We start from the raw sequence: 19,830 nt of genomic DNA, 5'->3' as shown, positions 1-19,830 counted from the left end.
TTCACCGTTTGTCCCGAAAGAGACTTGTCGATTTGAAATGTGTTTTCGGCAGACACTCGTCGGAGTTAAAGAGGTCTAGACTATTACCTCCAAGATAGATTCGTCAGTTCGCGTTTTCTCAACTCTCAGAATGAGTCGAAATTGAAGTAATAAATTATGGTGCTACGGAACTCGTAAATAAATACCCTGCGACAGCAAACAATTACCCAAAAGTATGAAAAGTCTTAAAAATTAAGATTTGGTAAAGTAGATTTATTAATCAAAATTTATGTCACAGAACTTTTGTCGTTAGTTATTCAGAAAGCCATGACAAATAGAGTTATCTTGCTCCCGCCTTCTTAGCATGCCTTCGTGGTGTAGTGGTCAGCACGCTCGGAGCGTATTCGAGAGGTTCGTGGTTCGAGTCGCGGCGAGGTCATTGCTCATTTTTCAAGATCTCCTGCTTTCAAAATACCCAGTGTCTCTACAAGCTTTGTATGAGATATTAGAATCTTATTTAGGGACGTTAGAATCTTTTATGTACAGCAACTGAAACATATAATTCAACTCAGCTTTCGTTAGTTGAGTCTCATGTTCCAGAGAAATTACTAAAAGTCTGGCAGCGACAATCAATTGGAGTTACACCGAAAGATTTCCTTCATTATTTAATGAAATTTATTCGGAATGTAATGGAAAGAGAGCAATACTTTTCAATAGCAGTTACAGAGTCTTAAGAACAAACCTTTCAATAAAACAAAGTGGTAAATTTCAAAAGCAAATCAAGAAATTGCAAGCGATGCTGCAATTTCTTGATTTCGTCGTTAAAGCATTTTGCAAATATTCTGTATTTGTCTCAAAGCTAAAGATATATCAGTGACACAAAAGAAAAATTGTGTATTTAATAAGAGATGATTTGTTGTCTGAAACCAGGACACGATGCTAAAAACTGTAAGTTTTAGTGAAATGTATGTTATGTTCAAAAAGGCATTTTAAGGGAATGTGTTTTTACAACATAAACCAGATGTCTGGAACAACATAAAACAACGATAAAGACGGAATTTAATTTATGAAAAACGTCCTTCGCGTTTATATATTGACAGATACGTAGACGAAAAAGAACATAATTGGAAATTTGTGTTTGAATTTGGAAAGAATATAGCAAATTTAAAAATAATTCGAAAATGATGTATGAGAAATAAATATCATACTTGCATTAATGCTTGATGATATTAAAACACTGGTGCTAAATCGGAAACTTGTAATTAAAAATGGCAAACAACAGGGAAATCTGAACAATTCATGTAATGAAAATTCTACGTCATGTGCCGCCATCTATCGATAGAAAGGGAACCTAATTCATTAACAATATTTTAAGATGCAAAAAGAAAGTAGATCATTTTTTATTCTTATATAACAAAGAAACTACAATAGACAAAACATAAGTTTAACGGAATTGTTCAAAGAAAAGAAACAAATATAACGGTATTGTGATGGCGGGAGAAAAAAAGCTGTTCAGCGAGATATATGATTCTGGAAAGATAAATTGCTTTTTGTGTGATATAACCGTCCTCCAACACAATTTGAGATATATTACTATTTTTGTGAGGAATCAATATATCACTGTCGACGCTACAACCATTAATATTTCAGAAGAATATAGTTCCCACTATTTATATAACTAATGAATTCACTTCAAAAAGTTTCAGGTTAAATTTATTCCTTGTTCTAAAGCAGAGTGAAAGTTAATAAGAATAGAAAAAACTGAAAATGAGTTTGTACAGAAACCAGGCAAAACATTTCATTGAAATTTGAGTGACAAGACAAAATTTGATATGAAAACTTCTTTTTTTTTCCATATCAGGTAAGATCCGATCTAATGAGCATTTAGCAAATTTTATTTATTATCACTTTCTATTTATTTTTTCATTACTTTGACCGTATAATTGGTAATATTACAAACTGATAATACCGATAAATAATTTCTGTTAATTCTTTTATAATTTATTAAAGATTTTTTTCCCTATAGTAACTGTCAGGGATGTGGAGTCGCTAGGGAAAATGACCGACTCCGACTCTGACTCCACCATGTGTAAATATATACACGTAGGTTTCAGCTTATTTTTTTAATATAAAAGAAGTAATAGATGGTGCAGGAAAAAAAATGATGGCATAGCAAATTACTTATATTAATTAACGTTTATTATGAAATGTATAAACCGGCATTAGTTATTTCTAAGAAACAGTATAGATTCGAGAAGATCTTCTTTGTTGGAGGGCCATAGATCCGATTTGATAAACTTCAGAGCTGAGAAGAGTCTTTCCAGGCTAACTTGAGTAGAAAGAAGAGATGTTACTGTTAGGGCTTACTGTTTTTAACTTTTCAGGATAGATTTTATAAGTTCTAAAAAAAAAAAAAAAAAAAAAAAAGGTGCCTTGCAAGTGCAATCATATTTCTCTATTTCTTAAAAGCCCTTGTAGAAATTCTGTTTGTATTTTTTCATTTTTATATCCAAAGGCTCTTGGTTCATTATTTTCATTTTCTTAAATTTCTTCGTCATCCAAGAAAATTCAGTGTTTCGGATCTACATATATTGAAGTCAGCAAGATCTTATTGTCTGGCAAACTAATTTCTCTTTTCTTCATTGAAGAAATGATTCCTTCTGCAATAAAACCTCCATTTTAGAAAGAACAAACATCCCACTCTTCCATTCTTGCCTTCTGTCAATTCTTCAGACTGCAGCTTTTTGTGGCTATATACGGTGTAGAAAGAAGAGTTTCCAATTCTGCAAGATCATTTTACAGTCTTTCTGTTAGCAAAACATTAGGGTTATCTACATCTTCTAAGAAAGTTCTTAATTCCAACAACCTCTTTACCATCAAATATATACTTCCTTATCGCGTTGCTTTGATAAATAATTGCTCGCTTCCTAACAATGGCATCAATTTTGAGAGTTCTTGCTGCTTACCTAAATTTACCAGTGAGATTTGTAACTAAATGAATCAGTTTAATCACTAATGGTAAATATCACATTCTCCTCCTCCCATATATTTATTCATTACTATGTCAATAAAATATAAAATAAGTATTTATTAATGTATATAGTCCATAAATAAAACAATAACTCAGCTTGTCATTAATGTTTTCAATTCATTTTAATTTCATTTCAAATTTAAAATTTCCAACAAAAACTGGAGTCGGAGTCGACCTGTTTTTAGCGACTCCTAATGTCATGAAATGTGCCAAAAGGAAGTCATTTGAATTTTCTTTATTTTTGGGGGGCTTTTGTGCTACGTGGCAGCTTTTTCGAAATACGTTACGGCACGTGCGTGGTCGTGGGTGAAAATCGGAAAATATTTTTCTCTCAATGTAATTTTGTGTTATTAATTGCCGTGTATTACTTTAATTTGCATACATTTGACCCTGTAATTTTTATATCGGTTTTCATGGAAAAAAAAAATATGTGCGACCAGCTGAATTGGCTCACATTCTTCAAGAATTATCTGATGAAGAAAAGGAAGACAAGGAAACCTTTGGATGGAAGAGCAATAGCGATTTCCATTCCTTATTTTTATTTATTTCTATTTAGAAATAATTAAAAATATTATAGTTAGTTAAAAGTGCGTTTTTGTAACCAGTAAGAAGTAAATTTCCTTGCAGAATTAAGTAATGTTAAAGTTACTTTTTTCCTACCAAGGTGTGTTTTCCATTTTTATCTGTTTATACTTGTCTTTGATGAATATTAAAATTAGCTTCGTTTTTAAAATATAATTATTAAATAATAAATTTAAAATTTTCTATAATGAAATACATGATTGCATTTCCATCTCACTAACATAAGAACTTAAAAATAATTTACTTATATATGAGTGTGATATCATTTGTATTTTGCAATAATAAGGTTAATATTTTTTTTTCTTAAATTTATTATCAATAGTCACTCATATCTGTCGTTTTTTGTGCCAAAAACAGTAAAATAACGGATGTCGTAAAAAAATACGATGCGCGCGTGCTGGAAGGTTAAGAAAGCATAAATTTCCCAAAACGACTATGAGAAAAAAATATTTTCTTCATTTTAATGTAAAAACTCTCCTGGTACTATATACCTGGATTTGTGCACTTTTAATATATTGACTTAATTTTTTGACACATTTTAATATTCACGTATATATACGTTCATACAGATATCACAAAAAATATTCTAGAACGTATATTTACGGCTTTGCCGGTTAGAAAATAAATTTTTTGCAAAGACCATTTTGATTTAAGATCGAAAAAATTGCACATATACTGGCTAAAATACTTTATATTAATGAAAAGTTGAGATTTAATTAAGATCCTCAGTAAGAAACTCAATATTTAAACATTTAGAAAATAGAAATATTGACTATACCTCCGGTTAAAGTAAGAGTGGCAAATCTGTACTCTGCATCTGTTGTTCCTGCGTCACTGTGAGCTGTCACGAGAAGATCATGCCAAGTTCCTGGACTCAGATCTGCGATCAGCAGTACCTCTTGATCTGTAAGGATATGGTTAGAGACGAGTATCCATTCTTTCTGACCCTGAGGTTTATACTGTATGACCAAATGAGATATGGGACAGCCATCGTCCATCCAGTTACGTAAATTCAGTTGTACAGAAGTAGTATTACTTCGGATAAACTCAGATTTTTCGGGTGCAACTGGTGCTGAAATGTTAAGAAAAATGATTAAAGATATATATTTGCATTAAAAAATTACTGAAGAAAATATAAAAATATTGGAAAATAAATTAGTATTTAAATTTTGAATCTATATGTATTATATAATAAAATACTTGAAAAAAATTTAGTTGAAAATCATTAACTTAAAGAATTAGCCCAAGATGCAAATGCTAGTCTGTATCATCTTACTCTCAATACACCTCAGCCGACCAGAGGATAAAATAACAGAACACTGGTAGTTCTATCCGAGGTTCGGATTCTCGCGAACGAGCTGGCTACATGGCCGTTTCAAGGGTTTTCTCCGTTCGCAACGTGCAAATGAGCCCTTAGCAAGTCCTCCACGAAGGCATCTCTCCCCTTAGGCAGATAGCCCTCGAGTGCTTTGTCATTATTATGTAATCAAAGCAATCAATACGTGCCTCTCCTCATTATTCTAGCTGTTAATTCAAACCGAGAAAGGCATATCTGATTAAACTTGTGACCAAGATTGTCGCGCAAATTTGAGCTTGGTGACTCACCTGTCGCTGAGATGGTAAGACAGTTGAGTACTGGTTGTTTGACCTTATTTCGAATCACGAGGAAGGGGTTATTTGCGTGAGTGTTTGATTGTTTTCCTCGGTCAAATATAGATGCCAACCAGTTTTTGAAAATACACCCTGAATGCATCTCATTCTTAAGGTATGAAGTACTTGTATGCTTTCCTGTTCACTGTTAAACAAAGACTAATATTTGTATCACTCGGTCATTCTCTTTAGGTGAATACTGAAGTTTCATTATGCTTTTTAGAGTCGGAAAACGTGAAAAATCAATCAGTCCCTCTCCAGGAATAAAACTCCGAACTTTCCGATTGCTAGCCGAACGTGCTATCTGTTATAAATATATGATATTTGTAATTTTCCACCTGTTTTCTTAGAATGCTAATTTTATTACATTAGTACACTTTCTGAAAACCTATTAAGTTTATAACCTTGAAAATTCGCATGTTGTTTATGGTATTTAAATTAATAAGAGTCGCTTTAGTATAATTAATTTGTAATAAATTAGAGATTCTTTAATGGAAATCTTGAGAGTTTTTTTGATATTTTACATTAAAAAAATTATAACTATTAATTTAATTGCATTAAATAGTTTTCCATAATTAGTTCAATATAATGAGTAAAAAGGACTACAACGACATATATCAGCTTTACTAATTGTATATATAACTATTAATTTATAATACAAAAGCTTCTCTTCTTCCCCCCGAAAGGTTTTCTTCCTTTAAGCAGATAGTTCTTGCGCACTTTGCTGTAATCGAATAATCTAACCAAGGCTTCACTTGTTGAGGGCTTAGATGTAAAACTGTTAAAATTTTGCTATTTTTTAATGCTTAACATTTAAAAAATATACCAGAAACATATTTATCATTTAGCTGGTGAAAATTCACTGAGATTACTAGTATCAGTTACCGCAAAATAAATTCAAAGGAGTTAAATATAAGGAGGCCCATAAAATATCAAAAAGTCTTTTACTTTGATTGATATTAGTTTCGAAAACCAAAAGTATTCAGAGCTACAGTTTTTCTCTGGTTACTGATGTATACATTGGTTTTTACTTATAAGTTTAGCGCACGATGGAAAACCAACAAAAATAGAAAAACTAAAGTTTTGAGCAACATCAAATTGCACATGACGGCAGGAAATATGTTTACGCATCAAAGAAAGTAAGTATTATGTACAAAGCTGAAAACAATATTTAAACCTAGTACATTATATGATGACGTCACATTTGAGCAATTAGTATCTCTTGTTTAAATCTAAATTGATCGGAGATTATCGGATGATCTAGTGGATGTTAATTCGTCACTATTCCGATTTGGCGGCTATGTCTCCTCAACCGATGGTCTCAATGTTCTACGTGTCTTCGTGGTGTAATTGGAAGTATTTCTAGCTGGCTTCAGAAGATCCGAATTTCAAATGCTTGAGAGCATTAAGGATTTCTTGCGTTTTCTGGCTTCGAAAAAAATCCTTATAACTTCATAAGCTTGCCTATAACCGAAAATGTAAATTTTTGCTGCACAATAATTTCATAAGAATATTTTTGATAATTTAAGATATAGTTTAATTATACTTATAATTCTTGATATATTTTAACGATGTTCATAATTTTTATACTGCTGTTTTATGTGAGCATATTTAACACATTTTTATATATACACGTATGTATAACATTGTGAAATGCTCTAATGAAAGATAAAATACTTTTGAATAAATTTTAGTTTAAATACATCCTCCAAAAATGAGAAATGAGGTATTTATGATGTAGCATTAAAAAATAATAATTGAAAGAGAATATAGGTTTCGTTTTTATTGCCTAAAATATCTTATCCACTTACCTCTACCATTTGTGGTGACCTGTAGCATTTCGCTAGGTTCGCCACGCCCAACATTGTTACTCCCTCTCAAGACAATCTGGTAGGACGTGCCACATTGCAGATTTTCCAAAGTGAAACTTTGCCTCGAAGCAGGAAGTTTGATTTCATGCCACTGGCCTGAACTCCCTTTATATGTGAGGATAAATTCTACGAAACAATAAACAGCGTCCTATTTACACAGTGTAAATAATATAGCAGCATTATTCTATAATACATTTTAGCTTTGAACAGTAAATTAATATCAGTTAATGCATCCAAATAATCTAACAACAACAGATTTTTTTTAAAATGTGTCTTTTACAAAATCATTTCGTTTTGATATTGTTATACCATTATAAATATATTAATTTTATTTTGCTTCTTTCTTGACTTACTGCAGTTCAGACCTCTATTTGACAACTCATTGAAACAGAGCATATTATTAAACAAGTGCAAAATAAAAAAATACTAATTAATTAATTAGTGTTAATATCCCGCTAAACGCCCGAGCTGTACTTTCTTTCAAGATATTACACGTATTAAGTGCTAAAGATCGACTTTTTTGCTGCTAATTATGATGAAATAATGAAACTTAGGAGAGTTTTAAAGTTGACACACATTAAAAGTTTATTTGAACTTGTCAATTTTCTAGTGCATTTATGTTTCAAACATATGCGTAAGAAACTTGTAATTTAACACACAAAAGAGCTTTTCTTTATTAATTTATTCAAGGCAATAATTTTCGTTGTGAAAACAGTAATAAAAACAGCGAAAACAGTAATTAAAAACAATTTAGTCAGCCAGACAAAAAAAAAAAAAAAAAAAAAATCATTTAAATAATCTATTAATCTTTCGCATTTTTAATTTCTGCAGAGCTAATTTTCCTCCTCTATATCTTTGCTTTTGAAATTTGATGCTTTTTTTCATCACAAATTCCATTGGTAGTTTGAGATTCAGAATTAATTTTATTAGCAATAATAAATGCACAGAAGTCCAATCGCAATCCCTCCCCGCCAAAACAAAGGAAAATGATGGAAATGGAACAAAATGGAGGTAAATATTATAAGTTTATCACGATTTAACAGCTGCATGTAGCTGCACAATATATACGGCTATAAAATATTTAGATGAGAAATTCTGTCACTAAATACGGAATGATTGGGAAAATGATTTTATGTTAAGTTAGATCAATAGAAACGTAAATTCGGATGCATCGATGTTTGACTGTGTACGTCTGTAAGTCTGTAAAGAAAATAAGCTAAATTATTAAACTTTAAAACTCTCTTATTGTCTGTTGCAATTAAATATAGCTGCAACTTGTTTGAAATTTTAATAAAAATAAAGCAATAAAAATTTAAAGCAAGACGATTTTTGAGCGTCTCCTCCAACTTTGTTGCATGGTGCTGCCGTCTAGTGGCTGATAACGTAGTTATAAACGGTGTGAGAGCATTGAAATATCTTCAAAATATGAATTTTAATTAATAGTACTTTCGTAACGCTGGTCAATAACGGTTTTTTCAAAAAGCTAATTAATTTGTACTGTTAGTATTTTAAAGAAAAATCTATCATTAGAAGTTTATAAATTTAATTATTATTATTATTATTATTGCGTGTGTAATTCCTTAATCCTTTGAAGCTAAACTACTGAAATTTTAAAATGGAGAACAAATTATAAATATAAGCATTTAAATTGAGCAAAAGGAAAAAACCTCTTCATCATTTCAGCTAAAAATAGCAATGTTTATGTATTAAGACTATTTTAATACATAATGAAACAGTGAAAGCTGAAAAATACATTGAAGAATGCAGTAATAAATAATTTAAACTCATCTTCATATACCCTATAATTTCTTTCTAATTGCTTATTCAAGATGTAGAATATGTAGAGATCATAAAAAGGCTTTATGTTTATTTATTTTTACCTGTTATAGGTCTTTCTGCTGTAGCTGTTGCTTCCCAGTGAAGATTAATCGACGTAGCTGAAGTATCAATAACCTTTAAAAGTGGTGCTGATGGTGGATCTAGAAGAACACAATAAGAAAACATAATAGAAAATTTTTCGAATTCCATAACTCGCATTTTTAGCCAAAATTACGAAAATTACACTTTGTTTCAACTGACCAGACACTTGCAATTCAATTCATTCGCCTTCAAAGTTAGGTTTATTTAATTACGGCAAAACGCTTTAGGGCTATCTGCCTAAGGAAAAAGATGCCTTCGTGGAGGACTTTCTAAGGGAAACTTGCTCGTATACACGTTACACCTTGGGGAAGCCACGCAAACGCCCACGCAGCCAGCACGTTCGCAGGATTCGAACCTCGGACCGAACTACCAGTGTTCAACGACTTTAGCGCTCGGCCGCTGGTATGCTCTTCAAAGTTAGGAACTTCACTATAGATTAGCGCTAAACATTACGTTTCGTTTCTCATTTGCTTTCATTGATGAATACTACACATCTTTAAGTAAAGGGTTAAAAATCCAAAGCAGTTTTTGTTTTTCACTATTATTGAATATATTTCATAATTTTACATTTAAGAATAAGGGGCAGAGCGGTAAACGCTGAACACTGGTAGTTCGGTCCGAGGTTCGAATCCGGCGAACGGGCTGGCTGCATGGGCGTTTTCGTGGTTTTCCCCATGTGTAACGTGTATACGAGCCAGTTCCCTTAGAAAGTCCTCCACGAAGGCATCCCTCCCTTTAGGCAGATAGCCCTCGTGTGCTTTTCCATAATCGAATAATCCAATCCAAATCAATTTAAGAATAATAATGTTTCTAGGAACAGCATTTTCGGATATGTAAAAAATAGTAGTTCTAAATTTCTTCTTTATTATTACTTAGTGAAAATATTATTTGTTAAATGCCATTTTACAGAATGATATACCGGATTTCCGCGCGTATTTTCCTCTCTCGCATATTTTTTTTCCGTAGCTCCACTTTGAAAAATAAATAAATAAATAAATAAATAAAATATTCGCATAATTTTTCCCTTCTTCAGTGCGATAAGAGAAAGAGCTTTCCTAAATTTTAAAACAGATTCGTCCACGAAATGATTGTTTTCGATTTACTAACACGCAAACTATCTGCGAAGGTCACGTTGAACATTTTCCTTCAAGCTTTGAACTGTTGTATTCTATGCCAACTTAATAGAGATAACAATATGAATGGGGGAGATTCAGATTACAGGTAAGCTGAAATGAAGATATCTTTTTCAATATTACAATGTTAAAATTACTACGCATTATTTTTGTAGTGCAAGTTTCTTTCAAAAAATAATATTGTAATAATCCTGTGGTTTATCCATGCCTCCTTTTCATTTGCTATGGTCTTACTATAACCGACTCCTTCGGAATATTATATTTTCATTTCTTATGTTTCATTGAAACCGCCTCCTTTGGAAAATAAATTATTCGTGTAATTTTCCCATCTGGATTTTTGAACGATAAAAATAGTAAAAAATGATAAAAGATTAAAAAAAAGTCTGGTGGATTCGGCAGTCATACTTAAAATTTCCTTTGTTTACGAATACTTAGATCATTCAGGAAAATGGCATTTATTTTAGAATTATACATTTTATTATTTTCCTCTCAGACAACAGAAATTTACTCAATCTCTTTTTTTTATTTTTCAAAGACCTTTTTAATTAAATATTAATTTGTTTGTAATATATTAATATACTAATTAATATTAATTTGTTTGTAATATATTAATATACTAATTAATATTAATTTGTTTGTAATATATTAATATACTAATTAAGTATTAATTTATTTGTAATATATTAACATTAATTAAAATTCTGATATAGAATTAATTTAAAAATTATTTTAATTTAAGCTATAATTGAAGACCTTAATAAGACTACGCAGAGAATGCATGTGTGTACTTAAAACCGTTTCACGTACTCAACTCACTCCAGTTAGTGGGAATTCTTGTCTCCTTACGTATTTCGACACAAATTATTATAATTCTGTAGAGATTATTATAATTTTTTGTAACCGAGAAAAGTGAGATTTTTTGTAACCGAGAGTGCACTCTCTAGGATTCCGAACCACGAAACCATTTTTCAGCTTGAGATGCTAATCACTTGAGCCACCAGAGCATGTACAACAGGAAATAATAATTTCTTAGATTCTTCCCTAATCAAAAGTGAATGGGAAGAGAATCGCACCCAGTAGATGAAATCTATGTTATGCTATTGTCCACTGCAGAAAATATTAAGATTTTTTGGAATCGGGAAAAGTGAGAAATTAACAGTGCTCTCGCCAATAATGGAATTATTGATTTTCCTCATGTTAGTTTATTATAATCATTTACACCACGAAAAAATAAAGGGCTGATTCGAAAATTCCATAAAAAGTGTTAAATTATGGGAAGAAATAAGGCAAGAACTGGTGTACATTCATATAAATGTATTTAAATATATTTCCGTAATTTAAAAAAACATGGTGTGGACACCACACGACTTCCTTGTACGGCCTGTACACAAACGAAGTGCAGATAACATGTTTTGCTGCACTTCGTTTAAAGTTATTTCGTCGAAATATTCTAATTTAATTATACAATGCCTCAAGTCAAGGTAAAAAATGACATCAAGAATTGCAAATTTTGAAATTTATGATGTTGGGAGGCCCCAACTTGTCAGCAACAGTAGTAGTGACTGCTATGAACTAGAAATTACACAAACTCTTAAGAAGGGTTTAACTCCCTTTTTATTTCACTTTAGAAATCACAGTTGCGTTCACTTGACGCTCACAAACTACGCCGACCCGGCGGTTAAACAAAATAGACAAAAATGCAACTAAAAATAAATGACAGGATGAATAAATAACAAAGTCACTATCTACGAGGCTCTATAATCGTAACTAACTTAACCGCGTTCTAAGATACAGCTGAGATCCAGCAAACAAGATTCAACGAAATGCCGAAGTAGGCACCCAGGTCGAAACGCGCGGTTCTTAAATTTCTACCTAGCAACCTTCACGCTCGTGATTCAAGAAGCACACTTACAATCTCGCTTCCCTTCTATTTAAACTCAATTACTTCTGCTAAAATTTGAATACTCTACGCGTTCTACTAAAATTTACATACTCTGGCATTGGCAATTCTAGGGGAAAGTAAAAGCTTGACAGGAAAGATAGCTTAAACTTAAAATAAATGTTAGTTAATATAAATATAAACCCTACAAATTAAATATCCATGTCAATTTTTTTCCGTACGAGTCAAACTTCCTATAATTTTACTTTTTCATAACGACACTGCATTGAAGGTTAGATTTTATTATTTGCCCAAAACAAATTTTAAAAAAATTGACAATGGAAAAACATGAATATTTTTATCATTTAAAACACTTCTGTAATTAACAAGGATTGTGTTCATGGATACACACGTCAACACAAAAAATATTAAAAATGGATTTGGGAACGGCCAAAGTGGGCATTTCCGTTGAAATCTGAAAACGGAAATATTTCTCCATTACAAGTGTTCCTTTACTATATATAAAGAAGTTAAAAGAGGTATGCAGTAACATATGAGCTTCCCTCACCCATCATCGGTAATAAACATCATTGGAATGACCAGCTTTTACATTAAAAGTACAACAAATGTACAACAAACGTAACTTTTAATGTAAAAGTTAAAAGAGGTATTCAGAAACATATGAGCTTCCCGTACCCATCATCGCTAATAAACATCTCTGGAATGACCAACTTCTACATTAAAAGTACAACAAATATACAACAAACGTAACTTTTAATGTAAAATTTAAAAGATTTATTCAGTAACATATGAGCTTCCCTCACCCATCATTGGTAATAAACATCTCTGGAAATGACCATCTCTACAGTAGACCAGTATCATCTGGAACAGTGAGGAGTTGGTGGTTTAGAAAGGTATTGTTATACAAATAAAATAATGACATTGGCTCTTGAAATGAATCTTCTTAAATTATACATTCATCCCAAACAGTTTAATGAAGTAAAACATGGGCTTTAAAAAGCAGAATACATAATTAACGATTTCTTTTGAAAAGACTCCCAACTTCCTACGCCTGTAACTTGCAAATGCTTATTAAAATTGATCTACATTTCTGCTTGTCTATCTATCCATTTATACGTGTATGTGTGTGTACTCCCATAATGGGCTTCCGCAGCCAGCTACTTAAATCAACTAATTATTAAACTGTGAGCCATGAAACAAATTTAGAAAGAAAGTGAACAGATAATTCAATATAACAATTAAAGTGACTTTTTGTTCAATTCGTTTAAATTTACAAGAAGACTTATCGTATAAATGCTATGGATATCGTTATGTGTATTAAACTTACCGTATGGTTAATGATATAGTAATTTTAGTAATCATAGATAAATATTAGAATTGAATATTACTTTTCTAAAACGACTACCCTCACAGAAGGCCTATATTAACTATAACATTATGTGGCCGTGCCTGCATATTATTATTTACATTTGTTGTACTTTTAATGTAAAAGGAATACTGAAGCTGATACTTATTAGATAATTGTAAACCAATCGGATAAGCTGAAAATTTTGAAGTTCTCTTTAAAAAGTGTTATTCCCGATAAGTAAATCAAACGCTGACATTTTATTTCCTGATATGGAATAATTTTCAGAAAAGTATCGTAGAATTGGTTAAAAACGGGAAAATCGTGAATTAAAATTGCTCATGTACAATGAAAATAATGTGATCTGCACATTAAATAAAAGATAATTATGGGTAACTTCAGTTAGCATTTTAAACAACATCTAAAATTCATATATGGGAAAAAATCTCTGTTTTACATTTTTCTCTACATTTTTTTTCTCATTTTTTTTTCTACATTTCTCTCCTTTTTCTCTACATTCTGATTAAAATGTAGGGACTACTTTCACATAGATTACTTGCCCAAAAAGACTGTCTCTGAAAATAACAGGTATTTGTGAAAACGTGCATTAACACCTTTAATTCAAAATCACCTCCCTAAGATGACCAGCTCTACAGAAGACCCAAATCCTCTAAAACAATGAAAGGTCATCTTGAGTACGGCAAATCTAGGTGTTTAGAATTCTACGGAGCCTATTTTTGCTTTTAGCGAGTTTTGAAAGCAGTGAACCAACGCCTTCTTCTCCCATCTAAGATGGCCTTGGTTCACTGCTCTCAAAACTCGCTAAAAGCAACAATAGGCTCCGTAGAATTCTGAACACCTCAATCCACATAAGTTTATATTTCGGCAATTACTTTTTGTCGTTCGATGCTTTATAATTGTTTTACCTTTTACCGTGATATTTTATGCGAAGCTGTTTTCAAACTGCAAAATTTTGTCATCAATTCTATTTTCTTTCACGATGTTTCAGAGCTGCAAATTTTTCCCTCGCTTTTTTTCCCCTACAACGATGTTTTCTCCTGCAACCATACTATTAGTTCAATTATATGACACTCAGTATTTTCATACTTGTAATTGAATTTATGTTACAGCTACTCTGCAGTTTCATTTTCAAGATAAATGAGATACTAAGTATGGCATTGCAGATAACTAAAAGTTTGAAGTAATATGATGAGAAAGATGAAAATGCCAGTTACATTAAGACTTGGAATGATTTGCTTAATTATAGCAATGTACTCGAGTCCTATTTGCCTAAGGTGACGGATGACTTTGTGAAGGCTTTTTTAAGGAAAACTGGCTGGTATAAATTACACATGGGCAAAAACGCTTAACGCCTATACAGCCAGCCCGTTCGCATCCGGAACGAACTACCAGTGTTCAGCGGCTTTACCGCTCGACCATTGATGGGCACTAATTATATTTAAATAAACATGAGTTTAATAACGAGCATCATGAAGTGCAGGAATCGGACAAGATACTAAATTTTAGGAATTTCGAGAGTGATAAATTTGAATAAATTGTATACATGCTCTTAGACAAAGTAAAATATATAAATCGAGAAAATCTTCTTTCCTCAAAAGACTCACATATACGATAAATATGCCATCGGAAACGTGCACTGGGAAGTTTATGATAAAAGACTCAGAAAATGAGTGGTAACATTAAAACATTGCTTCATTATAACTACTTTCACGTATGAAGAACAAGGTTTCATTTACAACCCGAATCAATTTCTCCTACAATTCATGTACTTTTGTCTGTTTTCGAAGTTTTGTCTACAGCTCTCAACTCAACTCTACTCTAATCTCCATCGAGATACATCTTAAGGATTTTATACAGAACAAGCGGATTATGTCATCCAGATGATATATATCTTTATTGACGTGTTACGTGTTTACAAGTCAGTTTCCATCAGAAAGTTCTCCAAGAAGGCATCCATCACCATAGGCAGATAGCGTTAGTGTGCTTTGCCATAATAAACAAACCAAGCCATATCTTTATTGAGTATTAGAAAAAAATTACAGATTTACATAGCTATTTTCCTACATTTCATGTGATATGTTGCACTTTTACTGCTTCAGATATTGGGTACTATTTGTACCTTAACATTTAGCAGAAGGATAGTCTTGTGTATATATATGTACACATAGATAGATATACAGCACATAATGCATTATATGTTAGAAAATAGATATTTATTACATAAGTTCAAATATTCAGTGCATTGTTTATAGATGCAATAAATAAACCCTATATAGCCTTAAAACTTATAGGTTTTACATATCTAGAATAGTCATTATTTCTATTGACTATTCTAGATTAGTCATTAGACTTAGTCTATAGTTGATCAGTAGTCAGTAGTCCATCAATACTCAACAGACCATCCATAGCTCTTCCACAGCCAGGAGTCAATAGTTCGCCCATAGCCCCAAGAGTTAATAGACAATATTCCATTAACCATACATAATTAATAATCCATCAGTAGTCAATAGACCATAAATAGTTCTTCCACAGCAAGTAGTCAATAGTTCAACCATAGCCAATAATCAATAGACAATAGTCCATCTGTCATTCATAATTAATAGCTCATTAATAATCTATACACCATCGATAGATTTTCTATAGCAAGTAGTACGTCAGTCATTTATAGTTAATATTCCCTCAATAGTTCATAGAATAGTCAATCATTTGCTTACTCTACAACTCTAAACTGCAAATGTGGAGTCCAAGACTTCAACATTTCAAACGAATATACTCGTCAGTGAACGCAGTATTTCCTAAGTGGGCCATTTATATATTTATGTTTCATTAAATTATAAAAGGATTTAATACATTTCTGAGTTTAAAATAAAAATTTAAATGCTATATTGGAACAAAAAAGGCCTAAAGAGATCATCTGCAATCAAAAATTTGGAAATCTCAAATTATTTAACTATTTTTACCTATGTCTTCAGAATTTTACCAAAATTTTATCATATATTTTTATATTTCAGAAATCTCCAGTACCATATACAGATTAGAAAGTAAAGCAAATTAATCAAACAGTGCCAGTGGAATATCCAGATAACATACTTGTAAGATAGCATAGAAGTATGATAGCAAACATACTTTATTCTGCCTCTCTTTTAAATGCACTTCTGGTTCTACTAGGTTAATCAAAATTTCCCACTTCTTAAAATGCTTGGGTGTTAGATAGTGGTTCTGTTTTTAAGTTAATTCAGATATGCTACAAAACTTCTCAATCATAATTCGTTTTCGAAAGCAACCGATGTCATCGTACTCATTGCGCATAGCAAAATGAAATAAATTTTTCATATATTTTTTGATTTAAATGTCTATGCTGACATGATTTATTACTCTGTGAAAATGACAGTAAGTTCCATGTAATTACTCTTTACCTTGAAATTTAAAAAAATCATTTTTAGAACTTAATTGAACTTAGATATGGTGAGATGTTTTATCGTAGTTCGAATTTTTTTGTTAATGGATAATCGATAAGAATTTTTTTATGGAAGTGATTGATTGAAAATTCGCTGCTTTGACTTTCCGATACTTCCATGTGAAATTTTCCTTAACATCAGTGAGGTATTTATAAAATCAATTCTCACATACTAAGAATTTGCTCGGTTAGTTTTCAGTCATAGTTGGTGAAAGTTCTTAATGATTTTCCGAATCACCTTATGGATAGTGGAATTTAAAAAAAAAAAAAAAAAAGTTATAAATTATCAGCTATCATTTCTACATATTTTTTTTTCCTTATGATATATGTTTAGTTACCATATGTGGATAAAGATACGAATTAAAGAAAAATCTGAAGTATACACCACATGACTTCATTGTATGGCCTACTCAATTATACACATTTTTGTTTGCATTTTATTTAAACTTATTTCCTCGAATTTCATTAGGGATATTAATTCATTCAATTAATACAGTTCTCACTTCACGGCAAAGCAAAAATACATAAAAATTCAAAACATCTTCATTAAAAATTGTAAAATCCAGAAAAACAAATGCAGTTAAAACAGTTAAAAAGAAACAATTTTTTTTTCGATTAAAATTAGAGTTTCTCTGCAAAAACAAGCAATTCCGCCAGCGGACAAGAAGGCAGATTTTTCAATGCGCAAAACTGTATTTTAGTCCCATGCGGGAAAAAGACACTGAAGGTGCAGAAACTGACTTAATTCATTATTCTGCTGAATTTCAAATGTAAAAAATGGCGATTCGTTAGGCTTAACTCACCACTTAAACTTTTAAATGGTTGATACTTCTACAACTCTTGCATGCAGATTAACTTGAGTCATAAAAATGTAACCGGAACATTAAGAACCACATAATGCAATTACTTTTAAAACAAAAAATGCACAATTTACCAACACATAAGAATAAAAAATCTAAGCTCACCGAGCCAGGTAACAGAGTGGGAATATATAGATATACATAAATATATATAAATATAGGACTAATGCATCCAATTACAACCAAAAAGGGAGGTGCACAACTACATCTTACAGCATTACCATATATGAAATTTTAACGTTCTACGACTACTCGTTCTTGAGTTATGCGAGATACATACATACGTACAGACGTCAAGAAAAAGTCTCTTCTGAATCCATTTTACAATCCTTTTTGGCAAAAACAGTCCTTTATTCTCTCCGTACGTAAAGATGACAAGCAAAAACATTGTTCAAAAAGATTCGAAAGCGATTGAAATAGATATTTTCGTTACAATATAATATCCGAATCTTTTCGCGCTTACAATACTTTCTTTACTTCGTACAAGGAAGTAAATGTAATAGCTTTTAGAAGTCTAATCGGGCAAATGGCATGTTATTCTAAATATATTTTTATGGCACCAGGAGCCGCAACTTCAGAATAATATAAATAAACTATATACATGATATATAAAAATGACAAAAGTGGCAAAAATATATAAATATATCTTCATGGCTTAGAACCAAATGGCAGTAAGAATAAGTTTACTCACGTAGTAATCTTAAATGCAGTTGCTGAAATGAAGAGCAGTTTAATGGCATTCTATACCATGCAATTCTTATAAAATATTTTTCATACTATATTATTTATTACGTTTGCAAAATTTATGGTAAATTAATTGGGCAAATTACTACGTTAGAACAACGAAACTTGCTAATGAGAAATAAGGTAATGTGTGTAAAGTTTAACATAAGGAAAATATTTGAAAGAATTTCTTCTTGTCTTTTGCCTCAGATGCTAGTAAGTGGGTGAAATGTAAACCATGTGCAAAAAGAAAATCACATAATGAGAATATTCTAGAAAGTTCTCCTGCAAAACATCAGTTAACAGAGAGAAACGCTGCAAGTATCTCCATCTATTGACGGAAAATTTAATTAAAAAAATCTAATGTGGACAACCAAATTACTTTTTTGTGGACGCTATGTTCAATCAATATATGAGATAATTTAATAACTTAAATGATAATTACAGAATGGTTTAAGCATATTTTAATTCATAATAATAAAAGAAGTCTTTAGGGTTGCAACATCAAGGAGAACTTACTTTAGTTTCTCATTTTTATTTTTTAAAGTTCGAATGAATCGTGTAACATCATGAATTAAGATTATACAATATGGGGGTGGATAAATCTTTCTTCATGGAACTTCAGCCAAGGTCAAAATCAGTCATAATGTTTTACAAACTGTATGTTGTATCTTAATACCTTCTTTAATTTTCCAGTAATCATGAAAAAAGTTATTTATTTTAAAAGAGAGGAATTAAATAATTTTAATTAGAAGTCCAAATCACCTTGATTGAAACTATTAGTTCAATGACTTCAATGAAAAAAGTGGACTTAAATAGCTAAAAGAAGTGCGAGCTGAAATTGCGGCAGAGAAAAATCATTGGGAGGAAAAAAATAAAACTTATACTTTTTAAGTTGACAAGACCTTTATTTAAACAAAAGGCCTTGCAAACTTAAAAATGCTTACATTTTTTTTAAACCCAAACGGCTTTAGCTTAGAAGAGCTATTAAAATTTCGAAAGTGCATTTTAGGTCGAATCACTTAAATGTTATGTATAACCTTTCATATTATTGCCACCAAGTGTATGTTCCTCGCATTGTGAAAAAAACATAGCTACCTAGAGGCATTAAATTTTGAATATCATAGTCTTCCACCCGAACATGGGCAAATTTAAGCCCGAAATTGGAATTTCGAATTTATTTTATTGTCTATTTCATGTTTTGTAACCTTTTAACGAATTTTTGATTGAAAAAAACTCAACAATTTCAAAACGAGCAATGGCAACACTTAAGAAATAAACCATTTTTATTTCCAGCACGCGATATTGTTTATTGAAAATTCTAAAGGTATATTGTTAACAAATATTTTTTAGCCCAA

General features: G+C 31.3%; 1 protein-coding gene across 3 annotated transcripts in view; it reads right to left on the bottom strand.

Moving 5' to 3' along the window:
- Positions 1 to 19,830, bottom strand: part of LOC118192022 (cell adhesion molecule Dscam1-like) — a 1,213,535-nt gene that overhangs the window by 239,290 nt on the left and 954,415 nt on the right. For all 3 annotated transcript variants that reach the window (XM_085823265.1, XM_085823266.1, XM_085823267.1), the window contains exons 18-20: positions 8,994 to 9,092; positions 7,054 to 7,239; positions 4,371 to 4,664 (exon numbers count right to left, since the gene is read on the bottom strand). In XM_085823265.1, the coding sequence (XP_085679391.1) occupies positions 4,371 to 4,664; positions 7,054 to 7,239; positions 8,994 to 9,092 (579 nt within the window). The remainder of the gene's footprint in view (positions 1 to 4,370; positions 4,665 to 7,053; positions 7,240 to 8,993; positions 9,093 to 19,830) is intronic.

The sequence above is a fragment of the Stegodyphus dumicola genome, chromosome 9, assembly GCF_044657685.1.
Source record: "Stegodyphus dumicola isolate Sdum_Otavi_A_Nest chromosome 9, ASM4465768v1".
NCBI lineage: Eukaryota > Metazoa > Arthropoda > Arachnida > Araneae > Eresidae > Stegodyphus > Stegodyphus dumicola.
This window is presented reverse-complemented; position numbering and strand designations above follow the sequence as displayed.